At 38.2% G+C, this 25,992-nt stretch overlaps 1 protein-coding gene across 2 annotated transcripts; it reads right to left on the bottom strand.

Moving 5' to 3' along the window:
* Positions 1 to 1,325: 1,325 nt before the first annotated feature.
* Positions 1,326 to 24,249, bottom strand: LOC100370138 (uncharacterized). Of its 2 annotated transcripts, none has more exons than XM_085495551.1 (13): positions 24,168 to 24,249; positions 13,007 to 13,196; positions 10,828 to 11,058; positions 9,503 to 10,711; positions 7,492 to 7,665; positions 6,950 to 7,137; positions 6,640 to 6,799; positions 6,118 to 6,223; positions 5,671 to 5,833; positions 5,127 to 5,274; positions 4,375 to 4,540; positions 3,245 to 3,435; positions 1,326 to 2,439 (listed from the first exon to the last, which is right to left on the bottom strand). In XM_085495551.1, the coding sequence occupies exons 1-13, from the start codon at positions 24,195 to 24,197 to the stop codon at positions 2,396 to 2,398; spliced, it is 3,000 nt and encodes a 999-aa protein (XP_085351677.1). In that variant the 5' UTR covers positions 24,198 to 24,249; the 3' UTR covers positions 1,326 to 2,395. The 2 variants fall into 2 exon arrangements, with proteins under 2 accessions (XP_085351677.1, XP_085351676.1); XM_085495550.1 differs by lacking the exon at positions 24,168 to 24,249 and adding an exon at positions 20,208 to 20,694.
* Between the last annotated feature and the right edge of the window lie 1,743 nt (positions 24,250 to 25,992).

The raw sequence follows: 25,992 nt of genomic DNA, 5'->3' as shown, positions 1-25,992 counted from the left end.
TTAAATAGTCGGGACTTTGCATTGAAAATGTAATTTTCATAGAAACTAGTTTAGCAACTTGTTCTTGTTTTATTTATATTGAAACTTATGGATAGACTCGGCTTACTGGTGAAACATGTGACTAATATAACTAGAAAGCACGTGGATAACGAGTAAAATATCATGCTGCTACTCAGTAAAACGTGTCGCCAATTAGTAAAACACGTGATTAATTAATAAAAAATGCGGCTTATTGGTAAAACTTTGCATCTAACTAGTAAAACGCGTAGTTAATAAGGACAACTAGTAAACGCACGGCTAACTAGTACAACACGTGGTTAACTAGTTAAACGTGTGGATAACTAGCCTTGTTAAATATGCAGTTAACTCAGTAAAACACACAACTAACTAGTACAACACGTGGTTAACTAGTTAAACGTGTGGATAACTAGCCTTGTTAAATATGCAGTTAACTCAGTAAAACACACAACTAACAAGTATCACGTGGTTAACGGGTGAAACAAATGAACCTAACCACTCAACTTGAACACATATCGCAGATATCAGTGTATAACACGAGTATAATGACCATAACGAGTTTTCTGAGGTAAACCTACAGTTTTAGTCAGAATGTAGTTAATTGCACAATTTAATATGCCTTTTTATGAGTCTCTACCAGATGTTCAAAATCACTCGAGGGTAATCATGTAGCTATATTACATCTAGCTTGTCATGTGACATCCATGTAGCTGTGCTGCGTCATGATTGGTCAAGTACATATTCATGATTGTATTCAATCACACGGATCTATCTGTTGTGTTCGTATTAGAAGTCCACGCATAAGCGACGCTACCAGATATATACACGAGCTAACAAGCCACACCAACCCAGCGACTGCTCATATAGCAAGAGATTTGTACATACTCTAACCATGTTATATTCTGTAATATGCAATTACAATTCTGGTTCCAAAGCAACTCTGGGTTACACTTTATAAAAAAGCGCCGTCAACGGGGGAATTACATTTTTCAACCCAACCGACGAGGAAGTTAACATAGATAACAAGCGAGAAACAACATTTCATGTCGTGAGAAACTATGAGGTTCGCAAATCCCTGATATCCATACTAACGTAGCCTGTAAAACTATTCAGCTATGGAATCAGTAACACTGATTCCACAAATGGGAGAGAAATCGTAAAATATGTCAATTGCCAGACTATCAACATATGTTGGCAAAATAAATCATACACACGTAAACGATAACAATTAAAACATGTATAGAAGGCACAGTTTATGATAAAATTTGTTGATTTTAAAACAAATGTATGTCGACTTTAAGACAATATAACATATACATGAAACATTTATTTGTACATTTTAAAATACAATAGATTATAAGATTGATATTTACATATTTACATTTACACAAATTACGCATACAAGATGACGTCATGAGTCACGCGGAACACGAATAACATGAAAAGAATCACAACTATGGCGTAATCAAATGGCATCCCATCGATCATGACCTGATTATTATGCGACAGACGCATTTTTGCGACACAATCAGTACACGGTTGGCGCGTGCATAAACTGTAAATGGGGTGTCACGTGACGTGGAATTTGAATATATCGCATGAGCAATGTTATTAGCAAAAGCTGCAAATGAATAATTCACGATTTCACGAAGCAGTACTTGTGCACGAAAGCTGGCCCAGCACATAGAATACGCCACACGTACTATTAAGTTGAGGCACTACGCCCTCTACGACTAGACTAATATATTACATCGTTCTAGACCACTTCAGCTCGTGCTACTATGTGTGACAATTTATATACCGGCCATGTATTGCATCGGCAATATTGGTTGAACATTAGTGTTATATTAGTATTGCATGCAACAATAACTATTTAAAACTGATCAAGAAGTATTGAGAAACCACGAAAAAAATGAGCCGTACTGGATTACTTGTTGGCACAATAATAGTATTATAGTGGACGAGATGTGCATCCGGTTACCCAGAATACACTGTGACCACGCGAGACTCTCATGGAATGCTGATAAATGTGCGACCAATGTTAAAGTCACGAATAATTGGTCCAGGAATACATTCAGGCTTATTATTCAAAGCCTTTTATCTACGTTTGTGCGAGAATGTAATGTAAAAATACTTCTCCTAGACGTACTATGTCCAGTTTCAGTCAACTTTTCGCTCTTATCCTTGTGGAAACCACAATGCCCGGTTCTTGGAAATTTCAGGAACAACAGTACATTGAACTTGTTTCTTTTCTTGAGTAGTTCTGAGTACTTTTTCAGTATTGAACATCCGGGTATGTTAAAATGTTTGTTAAAATTATTTGGCAGCGTCTTCGCGTTAGCGCGTTCACATTCCCTTAGTTCTTGTCCACAGCGAGTTACGTTGAAGTGTCAACACCGATAACCTGTAGATTTAACATACCTGCAAGTGTAAACAAACAGACAAATCAGCCAATCACTTTTTGAAATAAATCAGTGTAAATCAAATGAAAGACTGCAACTTCAAAAAAGCATTCAATATCCAAGGTCGTATCTGATTGGCTGCTGGGCTGGAAGACGATTTCGGTTTCAAATACCCCGGGAAAGTGTTCTAGGTTCTAGCTGTTCGCAAGTAAGTGGTTTACACTCGAAAAGGTCGAATTTTGTTAGCCGTTTACTTAATCTTATCCCAACGGATCGTTAGGTTGTGAAAGTCCGTTACTTTTCCACGGATTTGTAGAAAAAAAATGAAAAACTCGTTTCAAAAATGGCCGTATTCAAAATGGCTGCTCCCATATGGTATAAATTGGTAAATTAATCGCATTTAATTTTATTATCACGCCAGCTGACGGTGCTTCGTTTGGTTGCATAGAAAATATTCAAAATAGATTATATATGTGTAAATAAAATAAAGTGAATGTGGTAAATCTCGGTGGGTAAAACAGTTGCTGTTGATGGATTACAGTTCAAGCAATACGGAAACTGTGACGTCATTACTGCCACCAGACTACGTCACAGAATCACTTTGTCACTGGAGGGCGTCGTTTGGTGCCAGGCATGTTTTGCTGAACACTGGCTAACAGCAAAACAACAGCAAAAGTGCATATAACGATAATAAATAAATCTCTTAGTATATAGGACAGCTAGTAAATTTAGTAATTTTGCAGCCAATTCCAGAGGGAAAGTAGTAATTTATATTATGTATCATTAAAATGATTCATCCATACTAGTATTGAATTTTGTCTTACCGGCAATGGCCGACTGGAAGCCAGCATTGTAATCTATGGCAACCTCGTTTGTTTCATAAGATGACCGAGAGTCCTGGTAAACTCCAGCCTTATTTGGCCCACCAGCAAGAGCCCCGTACAGTATCTGTGGGTTGGGTTCACTACTACCAAAATAATTCCATCGACATGACGTGGGCATGTCTGGACAGGAACTGAAAAAAAACACAGAAAAGTGTCAAACGTCATACCTTCTGTAAAAATACCAATACGCACGTGGGAGAACATCAACGTAATTTGCTCCCACATTTCAAAATTAATCAAAGTTATCTGCATTAAAATGGTAACCTACTATCACTGAATTGGAAACTCACTGAATTTTTAAAACCAATTTACAATATCGCAATTGATATTATAGTTCACATAAACCTTTGTTAGCTTATCAAAAACTCTTTACATTGAATATTTTTTCTTATTAAAATTAATACAAAACAATATCAAAATAATCGCAAATTGAAGTCGTTTCTCGTATAATTGTTCGGTAATTATATAACAGTATGGAGAGAGATGCATTACATCTATAAGTTGGTTTACACAACAATACATCAATGCTATCTGTGTCCGTTTCATGAATATGCATATTTTCCTTTTAAAAACTCAAATGCAATTTATAGCTTGCGGTAATAGGTTGGAGAGGGTGTATCTGTCAGGTCAAAATTGTAGCCAGTCTTGTTGCATATTGTCGAGGTTATTGTCACGTGCAAATCTTAAATGTATACCCTAATAACTGGAATATTGAATCATTGCCAGCAGCATCGCCAGATATATCATTATATTATTACGCACATACCAATATTTATGATAGAAACTTCATAAATCTATGGTACGAGTATTTTTTTTTCACTTTGTAACGCGTCACTCATCGAGTGACAAATTTGTTATGTAAGCCCACCGAGTTTAATTCACGCTATGCCCGGGCGTACATTATTTTGACCAGGACCATGGTGTGGTAAGTGGTTTAGGATCTTATTTATGTCATTCATCGTGCTCTGTTGAAGTTTATTTCGAGATCCCCAAATTAGAACACCATCAATAATTTTAGCAAATGTACTCATGTATGTGGTCTGAATTGCGCGATTGAATGCAGTACTTACGCGGCTCTGTGATGTACTCTTTGTGGGGGATTCTCACCAAATCCCACAACGTAACTACGCCCTCCATCGCCCAACATGAAATTTATTTGACTGATTGCGAAGTCTCGATAAGCTGTAGGACGTATTCCAATGTCTGCTGCCACCAACGCCAGAAAAGCCATTGTTGCTACAAGGTAAAGGTAAAGATTATGACGCGGACACGGCGAAGGTTGAGTTGAAAGTCGTAACAACAAAGAAATTCCACCAAAAACGCTTAGTGTTTAACAGTGTATGCTGGTAAAAAATAATTCGAAATAAATATGATTTTCTGGAAATTACCAATGTACCAATCATTTCTGGGTGGGGGGTGGTGGGTCTTTCCAGGGAACAACGTGTATATTTGTAACATTTCCTGGCTATTTTATCATATGTGCAACGAAAAAAGGGTATATTTTTCCTGACAGGATAAAATATGGGCAAAAACGTTTATTTTTAATCACTATGCCCGATTTCTTTTTTGAATAGCCCTAGTGAACTTGTCAGCAAATCGCCGGGTGAGCCTGTATCTCAGCATGCGTAACGTTAAGAATTCTGAGTATTCCCCTCCAGCCCCTTTGGTGTTTTTTTGCACATGTTTGTACGCATTTAGAGTTATTTTTTTAAAAGCCATGTTCGAGCATGGATATTAATGCTGTAATTCGAGTGCCTCGCCCCAGCGATAGTGACTCTGAAAATCGACTGTTCAATCAACAAGTTTACTCCCAATTACTTACATGTATAACGCAACGAGCCCCAATCAAGGTACACGGCAAGCTGGCCATTGAACACTCGGTTAATTCCTCCACCGGGAAGCCACATATTCATACACTTTTTAAACTTAGAACTGTACTGTCCGTCGTTTGTGATATTGTACAGAAGAAGCTGTAAATTACACAAAGTTAACTTTGATTGGTATGATGAAAAAACATATCTTAAAGGGCGGTGGTCGTCGCGCAGCGCGTGTTCAAATTGCTTGTAAACACGCGTTGTATACGTCGCCATTAGTCCCACATTGAACAGGAGGCGGCGCGACGACCACCGCCCTTGACTAACAGTACATGGTGAATGAGATAGTACTACATAATTAGTAGGACGTGTAGGATTTTAACGTGAATTAACCGCTGCTATTTCTGCTGCAGTACATCATCGTCCCTCAACACCGGTGAGTGTTTAGACTCAGTGTTGTTTCATGTATACTAGTAGTCTGTTAGTTGATATCATTGGTCACTCCCCCGAGAAATAACAACTCCTCTGATCTATAAAGAGCTACGTGCGTACCTGGACGCCGGCTGTTTTTACATTCCAACTAAATGTTCTGGGATTTTTCCACAATTCAAATTCTTCGTAGAACTCCATAGCGTCGTCGAGGTATGACTGCTCGCCGGTTGCTAGGTGCAGCCAAACGGCTGCCCAGGCTAGCTCATCGCCGTATGCACCCGACCTGAAACACAATGCATAGAAAGTTATTCAGCGCGTGAAACTATTCAACCCAATGAGGTAAATGTTACTTCGATGCGACATTTCAGGGATTTGTTACCAAGGAACATTAATACCACAATAATAAAATAGTTTTAATGCCACAACATCTATAAATACGTCTGTGTTTACTTATTATGTTGTCCGATCCAATGAATGTGAGGCACATGATGAATATTTAATCACATTACGTAATGATCAGTGACATAATTTGTAAACTGCGCTCTATTTTAGATAGAACATACTTACGTGTAGATAACGGTGTCCAAAACGTCACTATACCGACCTCGGTATGTACTGGCGAAAGTATACAACAATCTTGAGTTATTTAAGAGTGTGTCGGCATAGTCAGGATCTGATAACATTAAATACAGAGTAAAAATGTTACGTCTACCACATGACACATTGTTTAATAATTCTCATCGGTACCTAGATACCAACTTGTTTAAAGCGCGGTAGTCGTCGCGCCACACATGCGCGAGTTATATGGGTCTCATATAAACAAAGATGGCGACTTTGAATTGTATGAAGATCAACGAGTACAAACTGAGACGATTCCAAGCTTTAATTACTAGTAGGTACTTTCTTAAGTGATTGGAAGGTATCGAGGGAATCACCGGCGGTAATCAGTGCAAGTCGCGCCCAGGTCAAACCTCAAACATGTGATTTCCATTTGAAGAGCACATTGGATTGTGGGTAAATCAATGTTTATCAACACAAATGTCGCACATGCGCAGCGCGACGACCACCTCACTTTAAACTACACGTTACCTGAGTCGCGAAATGCCAAATACCCTGCAGCCATTGCGGCAGCGGTTTGTCCGGCTACGTCAGATCCAGGGTTCTCAGCGTCGATTTTATAAGCAGGTCGATCCATTGTCATTTCTTCAGGACGCCCCCAGTATCGGTGGTCAGCACTTGGCAGGCCAACCTGCAAGATAGATGAGTCAATGAGATGGTACGTAATGGTGTGGTGGAATCGTGAACCATTCACTTTCCAGGCAGTAAAATGCACAGTGCGAGTTTCTAATAGAATACATACTGATTCAAGTTAGGTTTGCAATGTAAAACTATTAATCACCTGTACATATAGTTCCTCTCCTGGTATCGTATGAGCTTTCAATAACCAATCTAAAGGCCATTTTATTGAGTCCAAGAACCTGTCATATTCGCCAGCTTCCCTATAACCATCGGGGAAGGCTAGAAATCCCCAAGTGAGTGTGGACACAGCGTATGCTGTGGAAAACGTAGATTTCAAATGGTCTCCAGCTAGAAAAAATGAATAAGATTATATATATGCATTTGATTGACACTTGGCAGGGGATTTGGAATTAGCAGCACCCGTGGCAATCAGAAAGAAAAACATGATTCCGCATGTGGCATTTATGTGAGTAATAGTCTAAGTTGATGTCTAACAGTGACAAACTGTTCAAATATAGAAAATTAATATTTGTTAATACTTATATTGAAATACAGTGCCCATGAAAGACGGGTTGCGAAAACAAACACCGATCGGATTCGCACCACTGCTAAACACATCCCCTCCGTCTTTACAACATGCACGGTACACAGGTGTATTCAACAAAATTCATACTAACAGATTTTTTTCAGAAATATTCTCACCATCGTACCATCCGCCCGTTAGGTCTTCGCCGTTCAAACCTTGATCTTCCATGGCGGAATCTCGACGGTAGGGTATGCGGTTGTCTGGTGGAAGTTCACCGGATCTCTCAGCTTCATAAAACAAAATAGACTTGTGGAGTACTTCGGAGTAATTGTATCCCAGAGAGGGTATAGCTGTAAAAACACATATCAGTGTATGGTTATAAAACAAATACATAACCACATAAAATCCATTTTTTTGTTTACAATACTATTTTAAGTTAGTCGTGTTGTCATCACTAAAATAGCCATCCAAATACCATTATTAATTTGGATCTGTATTTAATGTTCGGGTAGAGTGTCATTCTTTTGTTTAGTGTGTTTGATTTGTAAAATCATGTTATTTTCATTTCGATAATGTTTGATACGAAGTACAAAAAAAAAAAAAAAAAAACGACTGACAAACAAGGACTTGGTGTACATTTCTGATAATCGTCACGGTGCGCGACGTAAACCGACTCGTTGCTAACGTAATAGAACGAAATGTGGCGCCAACCGGAAATTCACAAATGGTCTGCGAAGTCATATTTTGCGATAAAAGAATATTAGTGCCGCTAATAGTTGTATAAATTGAGTGATTGTATTGTCAATGTTTTCAATAATTGTTAGTTCAATTCAAATTTGCCTTTAATTAATGGAGTTATGTGCTTGAGAGTATGTGAGAAGATACAGGTGCCTACAGCTACCAATTATTGTGTACACCACTTCTTATGTGGCTATTATATAGTATAAATAATCAGACCCCAAAAATATAGAATTGAATAAAGCTACCATTAGCACCAGTGCTGGGAAATCATTTTGGTAATAATATTTACCACTCTAATAAACCGCGCCCTCTAGCATTGGAACGCACTGTGACGTCAAAATGACGTAGATTGGTGAATATAATCACCCACTAATTGCGTAGTCGTTCGTTCGTCTAGAATATAGTCGAAATATCTCAAAAACTTGATAAACGACTACAAATCAAAACGATATCACTAGAGGGTGCGATTTGGAGATGGCGTGTGATGTGATAAGATATGGAGTAATGTGGGTAGAGCACCGTGTAATATACGTGATATAAAATAACGTACTAATACATCACACAGGTATTAAACTAAAGTCAGTCAGTAGGTATAGAACACAGGAATTTGAAGAAATACATCAATAATTTGTGAGGAAGCATGTACACTACGAGATAAATTATGAGATTAATTATAAGAAGTAAGTACTGAAGTAAGCATTGCAGAGATTGTATATTGCATCTACAACGATTTGACACACAGATTTAAGCACAGAAAAAAGTATATATATACGCAGCACATTCTGTTTTATAAGAAATCCTAGGTAAGACATTCTAACGTAGTATATTACATTGCCAGCTGGAAATAACGTTTACAAGACGTAATAACAGAAGTAATTATTCACAGCAGACACATCAACATATAAAAAAGATCTGAGCAAAAAAGTATGACGTAGCGTACATAGGCAACTGGAAATAAGCTCACGCCTACAAGAAGTTATCGTCGCAAAAAAAAAAACTCATATAAAATTTTATATTTTTAGAAAAGCTATGAAAATACAATTTTATGCTTATGGTTTCAAAGAAATTCTGTATAAAAGAAAGAAATAACTAAACAGATCCAATGTTGTTAACTTCTATAACCCGTTGACGTATACAAACACAGATCACGTTCACGAATGAAGAGAGAAGATGTTCAAAGTTATCAGAGATTAAAAAAAAACACGAAGATAATTCTATATTGAGAAGAAGAAACATGTATTACCAAAATGTCACTGGCAGCGTAATGTCGGGTGTAACAGGGTTTGCGAAACTGTTTTTCAGAACTTGGTTTACCATATAGTTATAATTTAAAAACAATTATTATAGAAATAGCTGTCAGCATCAAAACTACAATATTATAGCGTACTGTAGCAGTGAAGATCGCCTCTACTTCTAGCAAGTGCACGGTAAATGTTTGATACTAACTTGTACGCAATGTCGATCCCACCGCGGAAGGTGTAATTGTAGCTACCAGGGTGTTCATTTGAGTCGTTGGAATTGTTGTGCGGACCATTGGTGTCGTTATAACATCTGTAGGAGTTGTTGCTGGAGTTGTTGACAAGACAGGCATCGAAGTCGGTGGCATGGTAGTTAGAATGTTTGTGTAGTCCCTTGTAGCGACAGTTGGTGCCGTCGTTACTGTGTGCTCTACGCCGGTAGGTACAATGGTGAACTGCGTTTCGGTTGTCAGCTTTGTCGCGCTCGATGTCTTCGCAATAGTTTCACTCTCAATTGTTACCGTACTTGTGGGAGTACTTGTTCCCTGGGGACTTGTTTCTGGGTAGGAGCTTGATGTCAGGTATGCCAATGTTGACACAGATGGGGTTAATGTACTTTCACTGGTCTCTGTTGTTCCGTAAATAGTTGACTTTTTTGTTGTGTCACTGGAAATTGTCGTTTGTGCCTTTTCTGTTATAGGTGTCGCATGTGACGTTGTCGTAATTGTGTGCATGGTTGTCGTAGGGATGACGGTAGGCTGGACGACTGTTGTTGTCGGTATTTCCGTCGTCAACGGTATAGCTGTTGTCAGTCGTCCTGTGGTAACTGGTGAATATGTAGCTGATGAACTAGGACTAGTGGTTTTAATAATATTTGACTCTGTTGGAGTATCTGTTCTGGTCGTCGGTATTGTTGATGTAGCTGCAAAGGTTCTATGTGGACTTGTTTCCGGGTACAACGATGCCAATGTTGACTCAGATTTCCCAGTTGGAGTTAATGTCCTTTCACCAGTCTCCGTTGTTTCATAAAAAGTTGAATTATTTGAAATTGTCGTTTGTGCTATTTCTGTTGTAGGTGCCACATGAGATGTTGTCGTAATTGTGTCCATGATTGTCGTAGGGTGTACGGTTGCCGGCATTTGCGTCGTCAACGATACAGCTGTTGACAATCCCTCCGTAGTTGTGCCCATGGTTGTCGTTGGGTGTACGGTTGCCGGCATTTGCGTCGTCAACGATACAGCTGTTGACAATCGCTCTGAACTTGTTTCATAGATTGTACTCTCACGGAATGGAATTGTGGAACTACTGGTTTCAATGATATTTGAATCTGTTCTGGTCGTCGGTGTTGTTGATGCAGCCGCAAAGGTTCTATGTACTTTAGTGGATGTCATGACTTCCGGGGATGTGGTCGGCATTGCTGAAATTAAATTTGTTAAAGCCCCATCACCTGTTAATATTTTAGATGTGGTTATAGAATAAGACCCAGTGTTGGCTCAGTTAATTCTGATAATAGAGAGCTCGACATGACCTTACCTGTTGTTATTTTTGGAGTCGTCGAATGGGATGTCGTCACGGGTGACAGTGAAGAGGTAATAACGGGTAACTCCGTTGTTAACTCCGTTTTTGTTGGTAATTCCGTTGTTGTTATAGTAACATTTGGTGATTGGGTTGTGACGTTATATACTGACGTAACAGTTGGCGTTTCTGTCTTTGTGGTGTATGTTGGCTTTGGTCTTATGGTACCTTTCATCATGTCCAAATATCCTACAAGACAAAACCCACAAAATGAGATGTAAGTGACTTTCCCATGACTAGTTGTATGTATGGAAATAATTGATCCATTGAAATAGTATCAGAAATTTGTAGGCTGAATACGCTTTCGAATCCCTGCCAAATGTAGGCGTTTTTAAAATTGAATATTTGTTAATGTCACGGTACTATAGCTATTATCAACATAACATGTTGGGCGCATGCGCATTGAACTATCACCACTCAAAGGCATGATCATATAAACAGGTGCGATGTTTTTTACTTTAAGGTAGAAGACTGGTCATAATTTCTGACAAAATTGGTCATAAATTGCATAACAATGTTCATTAGTTTATTATGTACAATCATGAAGCTAATGTATCATGGTACAATGAAATAGCATTATTTTGTGTGTTACAGTTAAGCTTTTTGAGAAACGTGTCTTAATATTTCTTGAAAATTGCTATTTTTAGAACAATTCCATAGAACACAATGTTAAAGAAAAATTGCATTTTTTGACACTTTTTAAAACCCAGAATTTTAAAAAAATTCAGAACAACAAAATGTACTCCATCTTTAACAATATATGATTTTTTCAGCCTATGTCACCAGGCTGGATTTTGAGATATTGCATAATATCTCTGCCATAGGAACCTGTGGTAAAAGTGTTATAATAGTGTCAAAATGGCGACTTTCCACTAAAATACAACCATCAATTTCTCGAAAAAAAGGCTGGTGACCCCCAACTTTTTAAGGTCAATATCCTTATATTGCCGTGGAGTACATTTTATTGCAAAACGAATAAATTCTGGGTTTTTTAATTTATGAGTAGGCTTCTATCTTAACACATCTTTAATGTAATAATCAATCCTATTTGCAATAACGATTAACCATATTTGCAGTATCAACTCTAATTGTACTAACGATCAACACATTGTCATTCCAACCCTATTTGTATTACAATTAGGGTTGATTATTATATTTAGGGGTGATACCGCCTCATGTATATCAAGTTAACCTCGCCACAGTTAGGCAAAGAAGTCAATGTTCACCAAATATGAATCACTTTTTTTTTTTTTTACAAAATTTCACATAACGCCAATTTATATACAGTCTCCCGGTATTCCTAACAAGTGCGGCCCGTACGAGAATTCCGAGCCGTAGGCGTATATAACTGGGGATTTACGCGTATAATATGACGTCACAGTTAGGACTAATACAGGATTATACAATGATCGTATTCATGGACACACAATTTTCAAACATAGAACAGTTTCTAGTTGGACTTAGTCATTTTTAATCGAATAAAGGATGGTACTATTTGACAAACTTTGAAATTGTTGAGTTCAGTCAAAACGTAGACCTGTGCCGGACCATGTATTTGAACGGCCGGGTTATTATTTTAAACTCAATTCGGTAGAAATACGTCACCACATAATTTTGCTTTCTAAGGGGCTGAATTTATGTACATGGTTACACATCAAGCGAATATTCCAAAATTACCGCACGGAACAAAACAGTACCTAGTATTCGCCCTACTCCGGGTCTATTCTCTTAAAAACATATGCAATATATTTCGTCCATATTTAAGGATAATAAACTTGTTATTTACAAGAACACAACTTTATGTAATATATGATGTCCCAGGTGAGTTGAAAGAAAATCGTACAAATCATGCAGCGACTGCACATAATGATAAAACATGTATATCAATAGCTTTATCGGGTTTTTCGTACGCTCCACATTTTGCGCGTTTCGTAAAATTTCACAAACTTGTTAAAATTAGCAGCGAATCGGAACACCATGGTCTAACCATGCCCAAATTCTGAAAGTATTCCAGTACCATATGGTATGCATTATACTGATACGGTATTTATGAAATGTATATCACCGCGATATAACGTCACACTGTGGCGATGACAAGTCTATGTATACGCTAATGATATATGCATGTAATACGAACCAAGCGCTCCCAGTGTTGCAATTGCAGAAATTCCGGCAACCAGAATAGCTCCAATTATAAATGCCACAATCGCAAGACACGAGAATCCAAAGAAACCGCCGCACATGTAGCGTTTCTTTTCAACCTCTCCTTCTTCCACATCTTTGAGTTTGAGATCGACATCTGTAGAATCAGTCGGGGGCTTGGGGTCCTAGAAGAAGATGAAAAAGAATTTCTTGAGACATTGATATGAATTGTGATGTATCAACATGGTATTGTAGCGGCGAAGCACTCGTGACGTCAAAATGACGTATACAGGCGGTAGCACTGTCCTTCAGTACATAGGCTGTGCAAAATGAATTGAAAGTAACAATGATGAATGTTTGTGCAATGATACACTTGTATCAACGTGACATTAAGAGCTTAGTGTTCGCTCTCAAATTATAACTATCCCGCGATACATTGAAACTGGACGAATAACTTATAATTTATTCTAGCATATAGTGTTTAATTAGCCAAAGTATCTTAGTTGTAGCGCAACATGCGTTTTAATTTGGTAAACAAACATTGTTTTTTTTATACGTGTTGTATATGTCACGTTGGACCCATGTCGATCACGACACGAAGACAATGTCGTTAATTATCGGGTTTGGCGACAGTGTTATACATTTGCTGTGCGAGTCAAAGTCCCAAATGTTTCCGTGAGCTTTATAGGTGACAATATTTTAACTGTAGCGAGGTTACCAAGTTCAAGCTACAGGAGACTGATTACATCCGGGTTTTTCACTTATGAGTGATATAAAAATAGTGGTACATTCTTTCAATGCATTTTTAGTATAACAAATTTGGTGCCTGTCCAGGTTTATAAATCAGCCTATCCGAGCAGAATACCTAGCTCGTTTACGAGAATTGTGGGGCCTCCAATAGTTAATCACCTTCTAATGCTTATTAACAAATTGAAATCAAAGAAAGCTTAGATTAAGCTTAATATGCAACTTGCACTTTAATCAAAAACTTACCAGGTCTGTACAATATCCAAGGGCATCCATGTACTAAGTTTCATTGTAATGTGATGATTAGTACTTGCGATATCGGTGGAAAAGCCGAAAATTGACTATCATTATGCAAATTAGGTAATGTACCAAGTATCATCAACATCCTATGAGTGGTTCTTTAGATATCAGGGGAACAGTCATGAAACAGCTAAAAATTAGCTAATTATCATGCAAATTAGGTAATTATCATGCAAATTAAGTAACTATGAATTTAAACCAAAACCTAATAAAATCCGGGCATTAGACTAGAGCATCTATACATCAAAAACCAACATATTTCATCAAAAACCAAAAGACGGTTCTTGTGATATCGTGGAACAAAAACTCCCATTGACTCGGAGTGCTTCGCCCAAGAGAGTGGAAAACGAATCCATTGCGATATGCACAATTAACGATTCGCAATCCATCATGCCAAAGGTTGAAAACTAAAGATTATGACTTATAAGACGTACAGTGCACACACTGACGTAATGGCATCCATAATGGGAAGTCTCTTGACAAGTTAACAATTTTATTTCAATAAGTATGTAAATAAAATAATGTATCCTCATGCGAGTTTAATATTTCATACCCATGTTTTATAAAACTCGACAATAATTTAATTTGTATATACAAATTCACAGATATACATTTATTTGTTTTGACATGATTCTATATAACCTAGGCTTACGCAAACACTTCCGCTTCCAAAACTCATAAAGTTGTTAGATTGGTCATGGAGGTTTTTTTTTTACCTCTATGGCCATCCCGTCAGTCGCCACTTCCTTTACCATCCCACTGTGTACCTGCCAGTTACAAATCGACATTGTTCACTTCCTGCTCAGTGGAATGTGTTGTTATCATTTTAATGCTTTTAAACGCTCCAGACAAGACATAACGTAATTAGTTATAATCTGCCTGTGGGTGAGTGTCGGGTTGTAAAGAAAATATAACCATGCGTAACCGTAGACAACAAACGGTCTTTTTCACAAATTGTCCTCAGTTCGAAGGTGAACTCCTGGGGTGATAGTAAGATAAAGAACCGGCGACACATAACGAGCATGAAAACAAGACTGTAAAAACTCAACAATGCTGCAGAAATAATGGCACCGGAGAGTGATTCAAAAGGTTGTTACATTTATTCTTGTCAATACAGGAACACACAGAAATATAAATTAATAAATATTTGGCAATTAATCACAAAGAATTTTATTGACATTTATTAAAATCAAGGAAAATGTAGTTTTCAGAGCATTTTTGCGTGTTTACATGGCGTGACACGTTATTTCGTATTTATAAAAAATCGGGTTTCTTTCATGTGTTTTATTAATTATTGCACCACACTATTCACAAATGGGAAATAATGCGGAATACAATCCTGCGCGTATATGATATGGTATCCATTTTGAAAAAAATGCAAATAAGTCTAGTTTTACAAAATACAGGCACAATATATACGGCGGACAAAATGGCACGGCCATATTGTAAATATAGAAATGTACACACATAAACTTTGTTTTCGATTTTTTTGGGGGAAATTGTTCACTGTACGTACAAATAGAAAGTTTCGACACGAAGGATTTCAAACTAAACAGATTATGCACAATCAATGAATGCAAAAAAAACCCAAATCATGATAAATGTTTTTGTCGATATATTATATATATACAGGAAGTTCCCAACGTCATTTTGACACCCAATAGTCACAGACGTTTGTATAAATCACAAAATGCTGTCTCAAATATGGTATGGGGTCAATTTACATAAATTATTATTATTAAATTGCATTTTATTAAATTATTATTATTAAACTATTTAAAAAAAAAGATCACACAACTGTTGAAAGCATACACACAAAACGTACATGTACATTTCAATATATTTTAGTTCTGTATTGAAACACGCGTGGCCCATAGCCTCCTCGTAAAGTTAACCCATCTTTCCGTTGTAATTTATTTGTCCATTATGCTGCGATAAAATGTCAGTTTGACAGATATTAGTGCCAAGTTTTATTTATAAACGCAAACTACATTTTACCACGTAGTCCTAGCTATAGCCGTATGACTATTCATCATGATATGTGTTTGCATGGTGCTTCATAAATTTAACCAAAATCGGAATCGTTCATTTAACCGAAAATTAACAGATACATATTACATGCGGATTATTTTGTTGATCATTTATTAAATAATCCATGCAATTAGGCAGTCATTTTAAGTGCGAACATGATGGATTAAAGCTTAAGAAACGGGGTTTAATTTCTAAAACAAGAAAATATTTAAATTAGTGATCAATTTGGCACAAATGGCATTAAGCGCCTATTTTGAATTTGTTACTGGTATTATTCAATAACTCCAACACTACTAAAAAAAACACGATTCAGAATCATGCTATGTTGCAGTGAAAACATCTTCATTATATCCTATTGTGACAGGCAGTTGCTTTCACGGTTAACACCTCATTCAGGATTTCTGGAAAAGCAATGGGAAATTCTCGCGAGAGCTACTCCTTTCGACCGCGTGAAGAACATGGACACATACAGCTCGAGTTATTAAAGCAATATGGCCTATTCATTGCCGTACTTACGAGCTACAAAGGTTTGTAAAATTAGGGACTATTCGGTTCACCTTCAGCCAATAACAAACACGTGTTTTACCTTACCATATTTTTTACCAGACGCATACAAACGAGAATAACAACTCCCTACCTCATGAGCCATCATTCTCTAAGCTCGAGCTCGCTGTCCTAAATTGTATCAACGTTACGTTCACCCGGGATCTAATCTCTAGTGTCGTCCTGCGATGAATGGCTGGCGGAATCGCCTAATGTTATACAGTTTATTCTTCCGGAACGATAACACCAGCGAAACCAAACCCTAATATCAAGGAGACGATCCGATGGCCGGTCTTCCTTGACGAGATCACTCACCACTACGTCATAAATTTAACTCGTGTGTGATCTGTGGGAGATTGGATAACTGGCAGGGGGTCGCACGAATGTGGAGCAATACTATCTGGGGTTGTTCTCAGTTTAACCCTAACCTTGTCAGCCACATGTACTTTTACATTGACCTGACCACACAAGGGTTAAATAAACTTAATATTTTCTTATCGCTACCGGAGTATAATTACTATGCATTTTGTCAAATGTGTAGTGTTTTTTACATACGTTGTCAACAAGTAAATATCATCCTCGGATAGGATGTGGACGAAATTGACATGGACGGCAATGAAAATATATTATGGTTGCCAGTTAGCCGTTTTGAGAGGACCGATAAAACTTGAATAACATCAAAACAAAATCGAACCAATCATGTCCGACCAGGAACTGTCGTCGATACCTTGAAAGATTATGATTTAACACATGTCATATTGAAACATGGCCGCTAGTCAACCATATTGGTCCATAAGTATATACCCTTATGCCAAACATGTCAAATAGTTTAGAAACTAAATCTGCATAATCATTTTCCCAAAAATGCATGATAACTATTCAGTCGCGTATGTTGAATAAATGTCATAAAAAACAAGGGAATAAATAATTTTGTTTTGTATTAATTTATTCCAACACAAATAACGTCATTAACACAAATATATGTCAGTTGAACAAAACGGAGCACACAATAAAAAAAAAGTTCCAATAGCCAGTGCAAATGTATTACTCTCGGGACCGGTTTGGTTTGTTTTCATAATGCTCAGTTTTGCTTTATGCGACGTGGTGTCAAGTAACCACCATCGCTGAACATGGTATCCATTCATTGAACGCGAGGAGTATAGCGCCACAGTAACCATGGTGCAGACATTTCCGATCAGAGCCGACACAGGAACCATAAATCCGTAGGCAAATTTACATAATTACGTTACACCAACAACAAATGTATTATGATCCAGATAACTTGTCAAGTAAAATCCTGACCACCGCACAACATTTCAGTGGTTCAGAGTTTCGGACAAAGGAATCTAGAAAAATTAACGTCTTTAAAATGTAGGAGATAAATACTGCCCTACTTGCGCTAGTCGACAAGTTTAATAGCAGAATACTGTATAAAAAGTTTGTGGGTGTAATTTATAAATATGTCAGATATCATCGAACACCAAAACATGCGTGGAAACTTCACATTTTACATTTCCTTTTTTAATTTTTATTTTGCGTGAGTTGGGACTCAAAACGCTACATGTTTTGAAAATTCACAATCTGCATTCAAATGGGAGTCAATTAAATCAGTACGTTAAGTCAGGGATTGTTTCAAAACAACGTCGCCATCGGTTTGAATTTACTCACAAACAGGTTTTTCCAAGTTGGACGATGAATATCGAATATAACCGAATATCGTCGTCGATCTATACCCTGGGGGAGTGTGTTACCGTTGTAGGGTCGCAAATTCCACGGGATTCGTTCACTAACTGTCTGGCTGCACCCATACGTGTATACAGTATACGGCAGTCAGTTTACACGTACTTTCTATGTATGGGAATGTCTTCAGACACAAAGATATACAACAATTATCAACGATGGCGAGTATATACCGGCTTCTCGATTAAACAGAAATTATCATCACAGACAATTTGCATAATTTCACTGCATACCCTGGAAAAACAGCTGAAATAACTCGTATTTGGCACAACCAGGAATACATCAATATGTAACTTACTTTAAAAACGTGGACCCTCGTCGACGCCATTTCAAAACACAACAACTTGAAACCGCGCATCGTGATATTACTTTGTATCGTGAACGTGTTGTACCTCTGGTTCTGTGTTACACTTGTTGGGTGGTAAAATTTTTTAATTTATATTCTTTCTCAAATTTCACACATCTATTAAAATACATTTAAGATTTTCCGATAGGAAGTAGTTTTAAAGTCACTGATGCTAAAATTCGCAGATTTTGAGTTCAATGACCCCCCTGAGCAGGTACAGGTACTTATTTCCGATGGAAATCAAAGCGGATCCGACTACCGTGATCATATCATGTAGTTATCAAACGAAATAAAATTAGTTAGGCCAGGGTTAAGTAAAGAAAACAATGACGTCGTAATGGAGGAAGACTTTCACACAACCACTCGCTGTGAATACATTGGACGACACATGAGAGTTTTGTCAATTGTAATCGGCATGTACTTGTCTTCTGTCTGTACAGTATAGTTTACATATTACAACCAAACGCGATATAACAATAATAATATTTAGAAACGGTAATTGCAAGGCAAATACAAAATAAAAACACACCAACATAAACAACAACACACAGGCTACCTAAATGCCTATTGCACCAGTCGCGTTAAATTTGGCGAAGGTTTCTTGTAAATTTGATTAAAATGATTTTTTTTTTATCTTATTAAAATGTTTACAAGTAGAAAGAAAATGAAATAAGACTTCAGTCCCGAAATTCAAGTGCATGAACACAAAAGTAAGCAGTATAGTCTGTTATTTAATTGACAGTCACAGTCACAGTAACGCGATATATCACTGGTGGCGGAGAGGGGGGTGGCACGTCGGTAGTTTAACAATTTACTTTAGAAAAAACAAACACACATACAGTGCATGCGTCTATACACCCCCCATGTCGATATCCAAAATTTAAGAAACGTGTGACTGAATGGCTGATATTGCTGCTATAGCAACCACGTATATACACATTCGTCGCCACAAACACGTGATATACGTCATATGATCAAATAAACTAGTATAATGTGTGGGTGTCACCGCGGAGACTCTGGTATAAGAACTACATCGCGGAACTTACTTTACGACTAGGACCAACTACTCTGACCGATTTATCCGTCTTTTATGATAAACATACCATTAACTACCGGTGGCCTTGGGTGAAATTATTGTGCATGTTAAGTATAAGATATGGGAGGGGATGCCGACCGAACACCGTGCGTGGGTCCGTAGGAAACTGACGGATCAACATTAGGAGTTATAGTGCGACGCGGGTAGAATCCAACCCCGCTGTAAATATTTGATCGGCGGTTGACCTGTAATGTCTGGTAGTGTAGTAAAAGGGGTAAACAACCACCCGTGAGAACAATTCGTCGTTCTGCACTCAGTAGAACGAGTCAACAAGATTTTACAATTAAAACGTACCACTTCATGGGAATATGGGAGCTACACGCCAACAATTACGACCGTGTTCGCCAGTTAATGGGGACCAACACACTACTGTAATAACGATAGAAACTTTACCTGCAAGTACAAGTTCCGTCGTGTCCCAAAACAGAACCCAGAAGATTTTATGTAGCGTAAACACGCCATTACGTTGGTTATAATGGTTAAGGAACGACCGGCACTGCGTTTTCGACGACTGTACTATCAGAAATGGCTCAGATAAAAAGTGCACTATTGACTATATGTTCGAATTGTTGTCTTTTATTTATTTTATTTTTTAAGAAACGTTTGTATTATCCTAATTAATGACTCAGAGAATAACGCCGTTAGTATTTCCGACAAAGGTGTGTCTTGACAAAACACTCGAGGTCACTTGCTGTGCGAACGTACGTGATACAGGGGAGTTTGTCCGGTGCTGGGCGGGAAACAATACGGACTTCTACGGAGTAAAATTTAGGGTTTGTCATCAGCATTCACGTCACGTGTTGTATCTGCTGGTGGGGGTTATGCATTGGTCGACCGTTGCGATATCTGGGCTCATTCCAGCTCAGTGGCGGATCCAGCAAAATGTATGGGGGGGGGGGGGTTCCCCAAGCTACGCTTAAAATATACGGAGCGTAAATCGCAGAGAGAAGCTATGCGTAATCTAGATGATATGAATCGTCATGCGTTGGGGGGGGGGGATGTCTCCCCCCGCTGGATCCGCCACTGTTCCAGCTTGAAATATTATCAAGTATTCTAACCAATAATTTAAGGCCTTATTGTGTACATCTCGGGAGATCTTCCGTGATGATCACGTGTGTGAGAATTTGGGCCGTTCACAACACTATCGCTTTTATATGTAATTGCCTCACAATAATAATAACTAAATTATAATAACTAATTAGATTTACTAAATTATTACTAAATGATCGCAGGGTCTGGGCTAATTTGAACTTGAAATATTGCAAAGTATCCTAAATGGCGACGTGGGCACGGTGAGAATTTGGCCCGTTCATAGCAATATCGGGGTTTATCTGTAGTCGCCTGTCAATTATAACAATAACGCTTAGATATATTTACTAAACTATTTATATACTATATAGGTGTAAATGCCGTTGTTTTCACTCATGCACGTCATTTTGAAATCACGAAAGCGCGTCAATGCTAGAGGGCGCGATTTATAGAAAATCTGTAGCGTGGAAATTCAATATTTTCAGCAAACACAATTACCGTATGTTATAATCATTGAATGAGACAAACAAATAAACCTGAGATACGATGATTAGGCCAATGAGCTATGATATTCAGAAATTGTGCCATTTTCATGATAATACTGTGTACAAATTTGCTACGTGTGTCTTACATGCTACCATAGTATTACCAAATTGATATTTTAATTCAAATTAGTGAGTTTTTAATGTGTTTAAATCTATGAAAACTGCCAAAAATTTTCATTATATTCATACTGTTTTATGAATATTGCACAGTTTCACGACTCGAGCATCGCAAACATGATCGAAGGAGTCTGTCTCTTCGTGTTGTTTCCTTCAGTAAATATTCTCGAGTTTGAAATGCGATTATAAAATTACTATTATAATGCCTGTCTATATCCGGCTATGAAGCTTGTTTAGACACCAGCGTTCTAGCATATTTTCTTTCTCGAAAACATACCATGACGTATGCAGTATGTCTGAACAATAAAAGGGGCGGGATTTTTGTTGGACTATTTTTTTTCACGAAACTATATGTGCGCAATATTCCTTGCCTGAAAAATAAAATTGGATGTTTCTGACTTTGACCTATTGTTGGTAGTTAGAAACGACACTCGTCATCTGACCACGAGCGGGCTGAGTGTCTGTTATTTCAGAGGTAGTTAGACAATCAGTGACATTGTTACATGATTGGCTTGTCGGGTCAGTTTAAGGGTTGAAACCAATCAGAGACGCTGTTATTAGCCAAATCCATACTAGTCTGGAAATCTGCTTCCTTTGTTGTTGTTCAATTTATTTTGTTTTGGGTAAAAACGTTTTAACGCTGTATAGTTTGAATTAGGCCAAAGCACGACTAGCCTGACATGTAAGCGTGAGTGGCGCCCTCGTCGTCCGAACGACATCAGATCCCACTGCGTTGTGTTTGGAGCACCGCGGAGGGCGCAACTCTCGCGACCTTCTCAGGCTAACTCACGGCGAAAGAACGCAATGCAGGCTTACTGGCGCTAAGAATTATGGGTAATATGAATGAGTTTTACAGCATGAGTGCACACGGATGTGGTTTTTGGACTATTGTGTGACATATCTGATGGTCAGAATTTGCACGAATTGTGATAAATATGAACACAACCTACTAAATTCACTGAATTATGACGAGCACGTCCGAATGACGGCGAATGTTTCTGTTCCACATTTAATCAAATGTCATTTGCGAACACTTGTTGGCGTTTCGACGAAAGTCACGGTAGATTCACTAGTATTCACTATCTCAGCGACCCACAATACTTAGCGCCGAAACAAATAGTTACGTAATTACGCTCTCAGACAGTGCAACAGCCGGAACTCACATCCAGACCAAATAGTGGAACATATTTAAAAAAAAAGAAGGAAATATTGTAAACAATTACATTTAAAATTGAAACAATATAGTAATATCAGTATTACGTTAGTCACGTGACGGCGACGGCGACTCGTGATATGTTAGACTACATTCAATCTATAGACATACCACAATGTAAACACTTCATCCATAGTATATGTACACATAGACCACCGATTGTTGCCTCTAGTTTTAAAAATCAAACAGAAAACAACATCGCCATCATACAAATGAGAAGCCGATTCAATCATACAGCTACTGCCGATTATCGAAACACTGACAGTGCAAGGACGCACACAGTCTGTATATACCCGGAGGTGTCACTACTAGAAACTCACCAATGGGTATGGTAGGCAACCAAGGGGTTAGACAAGGTCGCGTGAGTTGCGCCCTCCGCAAACCTAACACAGGTCAGATGCCGTTCGGCCGGCGGGAGCACTATTTGCGTCTATTTGTCAAGCTACCAAGGGGTCTAATATATATATGTATATGCGAATTCTATTTTGGATGTAGATCCGTGAGCATCAGCTCTCCAATACAAACCCATAATCGTAATCATTAAATCACGAGTTTGGGGTATTTAGTTTTACCACTTCCCTCTACATAATGTGTACAGTGTTTCCTTGTTTATCATGTACAAACACATAAGATAGACGAATAAACAACCACGCGACTACGATTATAGTCTAACACGGAACGCCTTCACGGTGGCAGAGTGTGTGTGTGTGAGATATTGAGGGTCGTGTTAGTCATGGTGTACTAGACTGGCAGGGTACAGTGACGAAGTCGGCATCCACCGATTATTATCGCCGTGCGCATATCAGTTTACCTTATTATTAGCTATATAGCAAACATGACCTTCCAGGTTCACCGACAACACGTTATGTCTCCCAGGGCAGACATAATACAAAGTCAAGGATTTCTATAGAAATGACCTCTTTTATTTCACTCGAAAGTGAATGAATCCACGGAACGGAACCAAGTAAGCAATATACTCGGCGAATCTAACGCAAGTAGAGAGAGTTCCTTAGGGCCCCTCACCCCTAAGCTAATACTCCAGCCCCAATGTAATTGAATATGCCCCTCCAGCTAACTATACATGTCCTGAACTGAAGAAGAGCATATCTAATTGAAATGGGAGAGGGGCACTGGCCGGTTGGACAAAGTTATGATTAGAGTTATAGGTGAGGGGCCCTAAGGAACTATTACCACGCAAGCCGTGTGTTTGCCAAGGAACAACATAGGTTATACAAAAATGTATCATGATCATGTCACAGACAGCGTATTTCGATTCACCAAGACGGATCACTCCGTGGCTCGTAAGTTTTTGACTGTCAGCCATACATGGGCGGTTCCATTTCAGCGGTTCGCAGCCGCGTTTTGCAACCACCATCTTGTACCCCAAGAACCCGAGCACATTATTTCAAAGACAATCAGCTAAACGATCTATAAAATCAGGAGACTTACGGCAATGATATACTTGTGTTGTCTTCCCATCGTGGCTTCAGTGCTTGGAGCTGCTACATTATGTAACCTCGTTCAAGAAATCTTCTCACGGGTGTTAAGATTTGACAGATTGTAATTCAAAACGTAACAAAGGCTGTCAAAGGAACCGCCCACTCCGTGAATACCACGAATGCATTCAAGATGCAGTTGCATTGTTGGATTCATTGGTCATTACTCTTCGGTGGACATAAGTTTATTTACCTTGTTTGTCACCAGTTTTCAAATCACGAACCTTGGCGATATCGCGGATTTCATGTCTTATCATTTGAGGGTCATTTCGGTCGTGACACTAGAATACATATCACATGACGTCATCACGACGCCTAATTCACACGTCATTTTAATCAATTGACCGGTGTTTATAGAGCATGCGGGTCTTTTCCCGTGAAATTAATAACCATGTTATGAAGGTTTATACTTTTCTTTTCAAAATATTGGTTAATGCCATTATGATAAGGCAATAAAACAAATCACGGGTGATTATCGGACAAGAAACAAGGGGAGTAAAAAATCTTTGGAAAATGTTGCTGTCTTCAGGTCTCGAAATTTACCTCGTCATAACATTGGTCGAAAAATTCATATATTGTTATAATGATTCAAATTTTCATTAAATTTGACAATTATTTTATAATTTTATTAAATGTCGGCTTTGTTTTGACTATGGGGCGAAGATTTTATGTGAATGTCAACAAATCGAGCGCCGTCGACGCTGGGGGGCATGCTCCCCCGGGAATCTAGACCCTCTAAAACGCTGTTTCCTGCATTTTGGGAGCACATATTGATGGTACACTTAGGTATATTTCTCTTACGTTGGGCCGCACGGTGTGCATTTCTACCGACATTTGCGGTGGGTTTTAGTGACAAATATAAATGAGTGTTTTACCTTCTACGACCTATTTACTACGGTGCCGCCGCCACTGCCATTTGTTTTAAATATTGTGTTTCGATTCCCATATTAGAATCATAAATTTATCTTTGGTGTTTAGTTTGATGCATGTGTTGACATTGCGGCAATTTTGCTGAAACAATCGAAAAATAACATTTGAAAGGAACATCGCTGTTGTTCGAACTTGTATATACCAAAATGAGTGAGTAAGAGTCATTCGATAAATAGTTTGGCGGTGAACTAGTTTACCCTTGCTTTATGATACAATAAACTTATGTACACGTATGGCGGATTTATACATAATAAGACAAGTCATTGTGATTGATGTATGTGATCACGTGACATAGGATAACTCGTAAATAACTTGTTGAAAGACTGTTTTTCTTCAAAACGCTACGATCGTACTAGAATAGAAAAGAATAATATAATTGTGGTCGGTGTTACAAATGTGTTGTTCATTAACGAAAGCGGGAGGGTCGTCGCGTGCGCACGCGCGAGAATTGAGTCCGAGTCTCAAGCGACGATAACTACACACGTTAAAACGCAAAGACTCATGGGTAGACACTTGTTTGCAAACCATGACACGCTATGACCATCTGACGCATGCGCAGGTGACGACTCCCCGTTTAAAGAGATACAGCTGCCTGCTAAGACCGAGCATATCTCGCTATCACGAAAAAAGGAAATCGTTGTTATACACTTTTTATTTACTTTTATGTCCTACATTTCACAAAGAAAAAAAGACGATAACGAGGAGACACTGACTTCTCATTCATGTCACTAATAATCTACTGTAGCCATTCATGCATACATATGTATATGAGTTGCATTCATGTTTCATAAGTTTTTTTTTATTTTAAATATATATTATATTTTTTTTATTTTGAAACGTTTAAATCA

This window comes from Saccoglossus kowalevskii, chromosome 22 (assembly GCF_978046115.1).
Source record: "Saccoglossus kowalevskii chromosome 22, keSacKowa6.1, whole genome shotgun sequence".
Taxonomy (NCBI): Eukaryota; Metazoa; Hemichordata; class Enteropneusta; family Harrimaniidae; genus Saccoglossus; species Saccoglossus kowalevskii.
The sequence above is the reverse complement of the archived record's forward strand: the minus strand, read 5'-3'. Positions and strand labels throughout refer to the sequence as shown.